Source organism: Babylonia areolata, chromosome 2, assembly GCF_041734735.1.
Source record: "Babylonia areolata isolate BAREFJ2019XMU chromosome 2, ASM4173473v1, whole genome shotgun sequence".
Taxonomy (NCBI): Eukaryota; Metazoa; Mollusca; class Gastropoda; order Neogastropoda; family Buccinidae; genus Babylonia; species Babylonia areolata.
The window spans coordinates 19,646,633-19,659,292 of record NC_134877.1 but is presented as its reverse complement, the minus strand read 5'-3'; the positions used below and the strand labels follow the sequence as shown (position 1 = coordinate 19,659,292).

The following is a 12,660-nucleotide window of genomic DNA, read 5'->3' as shown; positions in this document are numbered from 1 at the left end:
CTTTTTGCAACAAGCAGCCATTTCATGCCACCTAAACTTGATTGTGATCATTGTCTGCCATTTTGAAAGTGTTATCTGAGTTTCTGATAGGGGTGCGACAACTAACATTCTGGAATGACCTCATAAGGTTTAATAGATTTTTCTCCATGTGAATAATTAAAATAGACATGCCAAGCTTTCCAAATGGTGTGTATTGCAAAGCCATAATCTCAAAATAGATGTAGGAAAATTTGTACTATGACAATCATGGAATTATCAGTCATGGGTCACTTTCAAGCACTTCAGAACTTCATGGAAATTTCCATCATGTGCTCTGAAGAGGTTAAACAGTAGTGCTGATATTGATTAGCCAGGCTGTCCATTGTTTTTGGAAACCAAATATGGTGTCTTGAAAACCTGGCACAAACATCCACCGCATACAGGTGCACCAGCCCTTATGATCTTTTTCTCTCAGGCACATAGTGCATAAGTGTGCATTCATGACTGTGCAAGGGTGTCTGCATGTGTGTGTTTACCTATACATTTCACTAGGAAATGACATTAGAAAGGTGTGTGTATTAGTGAGTGTGTGTGTGTTTGAGTGTGTGTGTGATTTCATGACTCCTGCATTTGTCCAAAGTTGCAATGTGCTTGCTATTTTGCCCTACATATACAGTGATTTATTTGATTATTTGATTTAATCATAGTGCGTGCACACGCACCTGCACACACACACACACAAATACACAGACATAACAATATGAATATACCTGACAATAACTGATTTTATTTATTGATGTTCAAAGCTCAACTGATTGTAAACAAATGATAAATGTTTTATTGAGGGTAAAATGGTATAAGCTCTAAGCTTCTTTACACCATGTCCTCACAAGTAAGACCATACCAAGGTTGAGAACATAACTAAAAAACATTTAGATGAAAAATACAATTGTTTCCAGCAACATAAATTAAAAGCAAGAACTGAAGAAACACAAAGCATACAAAAGGCCTGAATAATGTTTCAGTATAGGCACTGAAAACTCATGGCAAGTGTCAGGTCCTCTTTATTTTCTATTTTATTTTAGTATTGTTCTCTTTTTCTTCTTTGTCTATCAGTGCAGGCTTCATGACTAAACAGGTGTAGAATACTTGAGACAGATGAAAACAGAGATGGAGAAAAACATACAGACAGTTTCATCCACATTCAGTCACGCCCTCTTGAGAAAATGAAAACCTGCAGCATTAAGATCAGCACCACACACAAAAAAGAACTTGATAACCAAAACAAAGACCAGCAAGAACCATCAGTTGAATGTATCAAAGACACCATGCTGGTATCTGTTGACAATTTCTGACCCCCCTGTTGATGACTTCGAGGTAAGACTGAAAGCGGTTCCAAGCTTCGAGCCATCTGTCAATTACTGCAGAGCACTGCTCTGAAGCAGCTGCATGCTGCTGATGTTAGTCACAGCCTGATGTGGGCCTGCCATGTCAAGCCTGGGTCACTACAGGTCTCCTCTGGTGCTGTTTATTTATTCTGAGCACACACATGGCCGCCACCATGTAATATTCATGATCTCCTCCTTTGAAATCCAAGAGGTATAGTAGTAATACTGCTTTGGTGGTATGTGTGTGGGAGTGTGATTGCATGCTGGTGTATTTGTGAGTATATGTTTTCATGAGTGTAAGTATATGTTTTCATTAGCGTGTATGTTAAAACACTGGGCATGTGCTCCAGCACCTGTATGATTTTATATTCTGAGTATTTGATCACTGAAAATGCTGAAAATGGACTTAACCCCACCCCTCATTGTCCACACTGTCTCAGAGGAACCACCTCCACACCATTCATATCTCAAATCCCTTTTTGACAAAGTCACAATTCATAAATATCAGATAGCTAATCCATGAGCCCACACACCACAGGAGATCCTGCATTGCTTCTGATTCCCTTTGGTGTTGTTCAGAAGTACCTGTCCTGATCCAACATGAGCAGGGACACCAACAATTAAACCCCTTACCAATGACAATAAAAAAAAAATCAAATCATGGAGCCAAACTGGGTGAGCCCCACTTTCCCTACCCCTGCGAAACGGGGAGGGTGCAGTGAGGATGGGGGTGGGGGGGTCACTCTGTCCTTCCAACACCGTCCCAATCAATCTACTGTCACCAATGACCCCGACAGGATCTCACCACAAGCACAGAAGTAGAATAAACAAGAGAGGCAAGGCCTTCAAGATCACTTGTGATACACTTTAAAAAAAAAATCCAAGCTTTTTATGTACTGAGTATAATTTCAAAATGTAATGTTTAACATGAGAAAGATCAGTTTAAAGCAAATTAAGTCCCCTAGCATTAATTACAGAGTAATTTCCCTTTTTTACGATCTGCACCAAAACGTTTGCAAAATATATAAAACTTCCATGCTTAGCAAAAGAAGTTCCTGTTTGAACAAAAAATGATAATAATGACTGCTCTTGTTGTTGGGTCAGAATATCAGATCAAAGTGCCAAATTTAGAGAATACAAAAAATATAAATATAACAGTAAATGCAGTTTGCATATAATTAGGCTTCTTTTTTTATTTTTTTGTGCCCATCCCAGAGGTGCAATATTGTTTTAAATAAGATGACTGGAAAGAACTGAATTTTTCCTATTTTTATGCCTAATTTGGTGTCAACTGACAAAGTATTTGCAGAGAAAATGTGAAGTTATCTTGACGGCAGGCCACAAAACTTGAAACACTTTAAAAATAAAAGTGATGGTGAAATGAGGATAAAGATGACAATGATACTGTGATGGAGAATTTGAGTTTGGATCTGTGTAATAAGGCTGTACTGCACATACACACACACACACACACACACACACACACACACACACACACACTCACCTTTATCCCCCTGTTCATCAGTCCACAATGCTAACAACTTTACCACAGCATTTTTTTCCCCAAAATTTAATGACAACCGCGCTAAACAAGGATATTCAAAAAGCAAACAGTGTAAAAATGTTCAATCAGGATTCTGTTTCCTATTCTGCACATCTCTTTAGGAACCACTCAATGAGTGAATGTATTTCCTTGTTACAACGATACTGAACACAGGATCCACTCGGTCCAGCTCCATGACAAGTAACGTTTGCTATCGTAACAGACTCAGCATGCTAACAGCATCATCTTGTATACTATATCAGAATAATCAACACTGAACACCACCAAAGTGATTCCACAGCAGCGCAGGGTCAGTTCTGGTGCATGGCCTTTATAGTGACCTGACACAGCTTCCTGTGGACCACTGGTGCTGGGACAGTGACAAAATAAAGATGTGTGTGATTCTGCAAGAACAAGAGGAGAAAAGCAGAATGACAAAAAGCCGCTGAGAGGGCATGGATGATGGAAAAAGCGCACACACACAAAAAAACACCACCACCAACAACACACACAAGAAATCAGATGCAAACTGTTTGCTTGAAGACCTACCTTAAAGACATTACTGAGGTCACTGAAGGAATCAAAGACAGAGGAGTAGAAGTCCAATACAGTCTTCCAGTTGCCTGAGGTTTTGGCCTCATAGACAAGTTCCCTGAAATCACCATTGTCATTGTACTGCCTGCATGACAAGTTTCAATCACACACACAATGCCATAGTGTCACTGTGGGTACAAGTTATGTTATGGTGTAGTTTTATACAGTGCAAAACTTGTGTAACCTTTCAATGAATAGTATCCTGTATATTTACAGCAGAACAAATATTACACAATCACGACATCAATGCATTGTGAAATAACCCAGTCTTCAGCTTCTATCAAATAAAAAAAAAATCGTAAAAAAAAAAGGTAAACTTCATGAACAGCTATTTCTAGCACAGTAAGGACAAAACCATTTTATTCAAACCTCATGTCAAACAGCGTTTCACTGTTCAATACAAATACTTTGAATATCAATATAATGTAAAATATACAAGGTTGCTCATCAATATAATGTAAAATACACAAGGCTTTTCCCACTGGATATCCAAGTTTTACACATCACTGTAGTGCATGTTCATCATGTTTCCAATCTCACTATGTGGCACACCACTGTGAACAGTCAAGTAGGACTTCACTTTCTGAACCTCTGAATATTTGAAACACAAAAAGGTCCCAGCTGATAAATGTAGGGCACACAAATATATGCAATGGTGCTCAAGCAGTGCTCTGTCACTGTGTGGAACAAAACTAACCAACTCTACACCAAATGACAAGAAAAAAAATCTGCACTTACTGGAACTGCTTTAAATTCTTGACACTGACTGGTGTTGAAGGGATCTGACTGACAGTGGGGCTACGTGGAGGACGAGGGCTTTTAGAGACCGGGTACGACCGTGGACTTTTGGGTGCAGGTGACAGGGCGTCCCCTCTTCCATGCTGACCATAGGATGGCACATGACTCTGTGAGGCAGTCAGCTGGGAGCTGCCGATGGAGGGTAGTTTGGAGTTGTTGATGGGTGGCAGAGACTCGGACTGACTGGAGGCCTGTTCCAGCACAGTTGGGGAATCTCTCTGGCTTCCCGCTTGAGAAGAGGAGGAGGACCGACGGTTGCCAAGGTTTTGAAAAAAATTGGCGATGGTTTGAAGACGTCCACCTTGTTCCTTGTTCCGTTCATTCTGCATACACACAGAACCACTTATTTCAGATTTGTGTCTATGTAACTGAAGATTACTAATACAACTATTTACCAGAAAATTAAAGAATATTTAGGTTGTAAAAGTCAATAAAAATAGATGCTGGTGTGAAATTCATTATGAAGACAAACACAACTATCCACTTGAGCAAGATGGATGGCTTGATGGGAAGCTAGCTAGATACTAGAGATGAAAGATTACTCAAAGAGTCAAGCAAGAGCTACAGGTCATGACTGACCACTAAACAATAAATAAATAATCCTCCACAAGACACAGCTGATTTAGTGGATGACCATGTGAGGAGGACAAACTGACTGACTTGATTGATCCACTGATATGGATAACATAGTCCCTATCTTAAGTCAGAGACCAGGCCCTAAGTGCTTTAAAAATGCATTTGCACAACAGGCTAGCTACCTTGGTACAACAGACTCACAGGTTCCTTTAGGCTCTCATCATTCATTTTTTATGTCACTCAGTGAGAATTCAGTCAAGCAGACACACACAGAATAGTATACACATGCACACACATTATATTAGAGTGGATTTCACTATGGAATTTGTCAGGGATAACTCTTGTTGCCGTGGGTTCTTTTACATTCATGAAGTGCATATTACACACTGGACTTCAGTTTATTGTTTCATCTGAATGACTACCATTTAGACTACCACTGAAGTTCTAGAGGAATCTGGCAAAAGTAGGATTTGATCGTGTATGCTCAGATTCTCTTGCTTCTGATGTGGATGCATAACCACTAGGCCAACGGTTCTATTATATTACATCTTGGTGTCAGACTTTGCTCAATGTACAAATTTTCAAAAATAAGTATGGTATTTCCTGGACTTCCCTAATAGAGGACTCTGCATTGTAATCCCTTTTTTTTCTTTTTTTTTTAAACAAAGTACTGATTTTACCTACGGTATTTAGGAAAGGGATATATTATTATGACTGAACAGGTTCACCAGTTAAACAAGCCCCCAAAGTGAAACAACCCCCCCCCCTCCGCTCCCCCCAAATGCAAATGTTAAAGCAAACCATACAAAAATTATGGAGAACAGACCCTGGTTCCTGACACTGCTGTATAAGGACTGACAGGCAAATTTCACAATCCCTTTCTTTCCTCCAGCCTGACAGTGACATGTGTATTCTTGGATTCTTGGTTTCTTTCACGGTGCATTCAGTTATTCACTTATACACAGAATCTTCTTATGAGGACTTTCATTCAGCATTGAATGCATGTCTCTCTCTGTGTGTGTGTGTGTGTGTGTGTGTGTGTGTGTGTGTGTGTGTGTGTGTGTGTGTGTGTGTGCATGGAAATCACACATTCAAGTTGTGGGGGGGGTATGCTCTTGAGTTTTTATTATGACAGAGATATGTAAGCAGCATAAAGAGAGAGGGAGTGAGGAGGTGGGTGCATGGGGAGGGAGAGACAGAGACACCTATAGTCAAAGACATAAAGAAAGTGAAAAATTATAACTAGACATTAAAATGCATATTACCTGAATAAAAATTTTACTGGGTAAGTTTAACAAAACAAGATGGACATAAGCATGAATTCTTTATCTTCTCTCCAGCCAGTCCAGGGAAAAACCCACTGGCAATGAGAAAATAACAATGCTGCTGTAGAGAAAAACAGAGAAAAATATATCATAGATAATAAGCGATAATGGGTACTGCTGTAAAGAAATTATCTTCTGTTGCTTCTCAAGCACCACCAATGATTTATTTCAAAGTAAACTACTTATGCTAAATTTTATTTGAAAATCTAATCAAATGAAATGCTCCTTTTATCAATGTATTACATAAGTAGTTTCAACATGTATTAAAAAATATATAAATAAAACAGCAGAGCTAAGATACATGTGGAGAAGAATGATAAACTCAACCAAACAAAATTACCACCAACAGTCATTAGTGTCTCCACCAATAGTCATTAGTGTCCATATTGTGCAAAACACAGACAATAAATCTCTACACAGCACTTTGTTTTGCCCTTTTTTTTTCTCTTTCTTTTAAAGGGGTTTATCTCTATTTTTGCTTACTTTACAATCATACAATCCCAAACCAGCTTTGTTCTGCTATGTACAGTTCATGCACAAGCAATGCACAGTGTAAGGCACCCAACAGATGAGTCTGCACTACATTTGAACTGTTTAGGATGTGCAAAAGTGACTGCTCTGATTTAGAATGTATCAATATTATATGTGTATCTAAAACCAAACCCCTCAGGACTCTTCTTCTGGTCAATATGTATTTCAGACCCCATCATAAATTTGTATATTCTCACTACCTGCAATCATTGTCTGTTTCAGTTTATTTTTCACTCAGATCCTCCTCAACATTGCTCAAATATGACATTCATGTTTTATAAAATGAAGTATATATTCATAAACATATATATTTTCTTTCTTGCAATCATTTAACACGTGAACTGATGATGAGGATTAAGTCACTTACTGCGTATCTACAGATCTGGCAGACTGGAAAAAAATCTTAACCATACCACTTAAGCATACTTAAACAAGGTCTGTCGATCAATCTCAATATAAATTGGCATACCAACAGTGCGACATTGACAACAAAAAAGAAAATTGAAATGTACTGCTTGTTACTGATTTTCACATTCAGTTTGAACGGTTCAACACTAAATCTGTTTTTGTAAATTACACCTGGCTACAATATTGGCTGAAAATGCAAATACAAATAACAGCTGAGAAGAATAAATTTTCATACATGTGAATTGTGTTTTAATAATATATGCACTTCTTTCATCTTTGGCATCATTTTTTTAATACACATTTTATAGTTTATTATCAGTTTGATGGTGTAACAATATGACACTACCACTTGCCACTTTTCACTATATTTCAGATAAAGGTGAAGGCTTTTAGCTCTGAACAAAGCAGCTTTGAGTGACCAACATGCATGAGTGCTTGTGCTCTGCTGCTACTGTTATGTATTGGTGTATTTTAGCCTCCAACATGTTCAGTAACATAATAATGGTGTTAAAAATTAAACACATTAAAAAGGTTTAAGTGGAGCACAACTTTGCAGACTAACATATAATTAACACACACACACACACACACACACACACAGCACATATATCCCTGGTTACTTTGGTAAAAGATCTGCACAGTTGCAGGTATATAACCATTTCAGAAATGGAATCAATTTGCTGAGCATAAACATAGTTTAAATTGAAAAAGAAATATTCTATTTAGTTACAAATTATTGTCACTCTGACTATGTAAGAATTAAAGCAATGCTCAGATGTTTAAAGGTAAAAAAAAAATGCACTGAATAAAAAAATGTAAACAAAATATAAAATGTGTCATGAATCAAGTAAAATTCCTAGTTTCGTATTCACTTCAAATTACCAGCGCATGTGTGTTACTGAGTGAAAACGAAACATTCCATTAGTGACCAGGCTCACCTGCTGTTCACGGCTGCTGGACGACCCCCATCGTTCACTTCTGTCCTGCCTGATGCGTCTACGTGCTGACGGTGGCCTCTCGGAGTACTCACGACTGTAGAAATGGCCGCAGTTGGGACAGATGGTTCGTTTGGTCCCTGCTTGCTGCGGGACGGAATACTCACAGGTCGGGCACGTAATAAGGCTCGCTTTTTCGTCAGGCGACGCTGCCGCAGCCATGGGAGCAAGAAATGGCCATGAAATGATTCAACACATCGCTGTGTGATCCAACAAGTGCGAGTGCCACCTCTGTTTACACGCACCATCGGCCATTTTGAACGTGGAGACTCAAGAGTGTGACGTCACAAGCATCTGCAGCAGAGGCGGCAGCATCGATCCGTTGACACTCCTGTCATGGCAACGGTCCCGGCTGCTGCAATGCTTGTCGAGTGTCGGCGCACGCGAAAGTTCACAGGAGGTGGTAAAGTAGCCGAGCGTGCTATTGACTGGCACATGACCAACAACTGGCTCGTTATGTTTTACGCTCACTGTCCCACGCCACCTATACTTCCCCCATGGCCTTTTCCTCTTCACTCAGTCATGCAAATATTGCCATGGGACGCCGGGTTTAAACTGAAAAGGGGAGGACGGAGGGGGATGGGAGCGAGGGGGATTACAGGTACCAGACATGTTAGTTGAATGCAAGCAAAGAAAAAATGTCAGACATACAACTATAGGTCTTGCAATAGTAGTCTCAAGACTACCAACAGCAACACTGACACTGAAAAATCAATATCGATTTCACCGTGGCCGGCATCGATCAGGATCTGTTTCCGAACCGGCGGAACTTGCGAAATGGTTTGCCTACGTGCAACTGATGGCTTTGCAAACTGGTCGACAACACAGATAACTGTTGCAAAGTCAAGTCAGTCGTTTTCGGTCAGTGCAGTTGACTGGTATCTTAGGCATTATATTCATCACTTTTATGGTAAAAATTGTCCACCGCAACATATTTCAAACATATGTCAGCTGACTCAGATCATCTTCCGATTCACGGCGGCTACTTGTTTCGTGTAAAACCTGATCCTTCGATGATTTTCCTTTTCTCATTCAACTCCATCTGCATGTCTGAAACAGTTTATCTCTCATCTTCGCCACTCCGGCTCCGTCATAAACACCGTGACTTCTTTTTGTAAACTGACGCCTATGCATTGACATTCATTCCATGCCTTTCCAATCACATTCAGTAACAAGCCATGCAAACTCTCTCTGTGTGTGTGTGTGTGTGTGTGTGTGTGTGTGTACTAGTACGGTGCATATGTGTGTGTCTGAGTGTGTGTGCAGTGTGTATGTGTGTCAGTGTGTCTACGTGCTTGTACGGTGCATCAGTGTGTGTGTGTGTGTGTGTGTGTGTGTGTGTGTACGTGCGTGAGTGCACGTGTAATCAAGTAATGTAATACGCGCAGTCTTTCAAGCTTTCATGCATCGAATCTTTTTTTTCTGTTTTTTGTTTGTTTGGTTTTTTTTAATTTGGTTGTTTTGTGTGTGTGTGTGTGTGTGTGTGTGTGTTTGTTTTTTCTTTCTTCTTTTCCTTTTTTTTTCCTTTTGTAAGTTATTGCACACGCGCGCGCTGGTGTGTATGGCGTGTGTGTTTTGTTTTGTTTTGTTTGTTTTTTAACTGAAAAGCGCTTTCAGTTCCTTTTGAGGGAGGAAAGCGCTCAACTAAAAAGTATCCATTATCATTATTATTTGATCCTGACAGGCTACTGATAAAGTGTTCCCACGTCGTTCGGAGAAGTGGCCTATGCATAAGTCGGTATCTCAGCAACTACCTGATTTACTGTCGATACTCCTCAACAATGGATTTAAAGTAAATGTGTACATATGAAAAGAAAAGGCGCTTTGGTGCCGGCATAAATATGAGGAATCAGTAAAGATGTCCAGTCCTTCACTCTGTGTGTGTGTGTGTGTGTGTGTGTGTGTGTGTGTGTGTGTGTGCCTTGGTAAAATTTGACAAGTTCATTCATTAGCCTATCGACGCCAGAACTGGTTAAAAATGGGGACAACTAGTTCTCTCCACACATTCCAATGAAAAAGACAATGCACTGCTGGAAACATTTGTCACTGGGTGAATTGATGCCAGTCGAGGATGTACAGGGTCCTGTCACGTGTACACATGTGACTCTGTGACTGTGTCAGCAGTTGCGCGCGCGCATGTGTGTGTTTGTGTGTGTGCGCGCGCGCGTGTGTGTGTGTGCTGTGCGAACGCGCAAATCAGTCAGTATATGACTGGATAATACGAGTCAAAACATGATATGGTACCCAGCGCAGTGCAGTGTGTACAAGTGTTCCATGTGTGAACTGCCCACCTCAACTGTCTCTTGAGCAAGCATATCCTTCTTTGAGTCACTCCTTCATTCAGACCAGTGAACGATTTCCGATACATTCAACAGTGATTTCAGTCCACATGCATGTGCTGCCATGGACTGAGGAACGGCAGGCCTTTGTTCAGCTTGAAGTTATATCTGTGTAAATTGTCCAACGCTGGATGTTTTATAATCCATGTACCCTAACGGTTACTTCGGCGACTCAAACGACTGCCGTTCCAAGTAATCTGTATCAATGATACCCAGTGTATACGACTGAACCAGCCAACCATCGCAATTTGGCGAATATGCTGTTTCCCCACCTATCGCCCTTTGAGGTCAGTGCACACACACACTGACACACACACACACACACACAAAATACACGGGCGTGCATGCACACACACACGCACACACGCATACATACACACACACACACACACAAAACTGTTGCAGCACGTAATACCGCCGGAACATAATTGTTGCCGCCAGTTTTGAGAAGATCGCCGCAAGGATTCTCTTTGAAAATTGAGTCGCTTTCCATTCTTTAGTATGTGTCCTGTCCAGCGAAGTTGTGACTCGATGATGTTTTGCCTCAGAGTCAGGAATACCTTATTTTGTTTGCATGGCACACGATTCTCCCACAAGAAAGCCACGATCTTTCGACAGGGGAGAAGCTGGTCTGTAGTCATCTGATGTGCTTGTAGTCATCTGATGTGCTTACTCCGAAAACTGAGAGAGAGAGAGAGAGAGAGAGAGAGAGAGAGAGAGAGAGAGAGAGAGAGAGAGAGAGAGAAATCGATTATGTTATTCAGAATCGGCCATAGCCGAGAGAGGCATTAGATAATCGTTAATCGGACAGCACTCATAATACCAGCGTTGATTCCAAACAGATAGAAAGAAAATGTGCACAAACGGAACACGTGAACACATCTAAAAGGTGAAGTTTTAACAATATACAGTAGCCTCAGTACTTGTGCACAAATAAAGATTAGATTTAATCTGAAAAGACATGGATCTTGATAATACTGAGGTTCAGTTAGTTTTATCTTCAGGTCACGTAGAACAGGAGAACAAAACATTGCTGGATTTTTTATTTTCTTCAGATGACCCTTGTGAAGGCAGCACTGCGACCACAAGCCACAAGGGATGCATATCACGAGCTTGAACGCTGGCAGCAGGTAGCAATTATGCGCTTACGCACAGGACACTGCCGCCTCAACGCGCACATGTTCAAGAAGCTGAAGCTGGCACCATCACCGACCTGTCCCTGTGGTCTTGAAGACCAAACACCAGAACATGTTCTGCAGACTTGTCCCCTCCACCAGGGACTGAGAGACACCGTGTGGCCAGAAGCGACCCCACTACGCACCAAGCTCTACGGCTGCAGACAAGACCTGGAAGCCACGACGACATTTGTCTCGCAGGCCAGCCTGACTCTGTGACAAGTGCGACCGAAAAGAAGAAGAAGATTTTCTTCAGATGTATTGTGTAAACGGCATAGAACATTGAAACACCTTTTCCTTTTGAATCTGAAGCGATGGCTTGCAATATCAGACACAACAGACCTGAAGTTAGATAACACACTTTTGACTTACTTGTTCATATATTATAAGGTTCCACGTTTTTATAAGTCTTAAATATTCAGTCTAGTTCCACGTTTTTATCAGTCTTGGATATTCTATATTCTAAAAACCTATCACTAGTCTGAATAACCATGATCGTGCCAATCCTGCCACCTAGAATAAAAAAAAATATATATTTGTTTGAAAATCAAGAAATCCAGCAATACCTTCAATGTCCTGAATACTGATCTCACACATATGAATAACCGTAATTAAATTTTATGTACGCTAGTCACCCACATATTTTTACCATCACTATAATATAGCCTAATTTAACAGTATTCTGTATCCTTTGCAATGTTATCTATTATCATCCATCATAGTTACTTTTAACCAGTAACTCAAAACATTTTACATACGATTTTGAATAAATTGGACATCTCCCTAGTTCGGAATAGACAAAGTAGTAAGGTGAAAGGTTGTCAACTAAACATTTAAAAAAACGTTTTTATTGCAAAAAGATATGCGTTTTGGGTTTTTTTTTTGACACCACTACCATTTTCAAATGCCCATATTTCGGTGCAATACCGCAATATAGATTGTATGATAGCTTTGTAAATAATATATTGAATGGATTACGATTAAACTTATACGTAACATGTAAAACAAT

General features: G+C 40.2%; 1 protein-coding gene across 1 annotated transcript in view; it reads right to left on the bottom strand.

Moving 5' to 3' along the window:
* The window catches only part of LOC143298836 (putative E3 ubiquitin-protein ligase HECTD2), a 43,545-nt gene extending 35,161 nt beyond the window's left edge, over positions 1 to 8,384 (bottom strand). Inside the window, exons 1-3 of the mRNA XM_076611836.1 lie at positions 8,081 to 8,384; positions 4,243 to 4,625; positions 3,460 to 3,562 (exon numbers count right to left, since the gene is read on the bottom strand). Coding sequence (XP_076467951.1) covers positions 3,460 to 3,562; positions 4,243 to 4,625; positions 8,081 to 8,299 — 705 coding nt within the window. The 5' untranslated portion in view covers positions 8,300 to 8,384. The remainder of the gene's footprint in view (positions 1 to 3,459; positions 3,563 to 4,242; positions 4,626 to 8,080) is intronic.
* Positions 8,385 to 12,660: the final 4,276 nt, after the last annotated feature.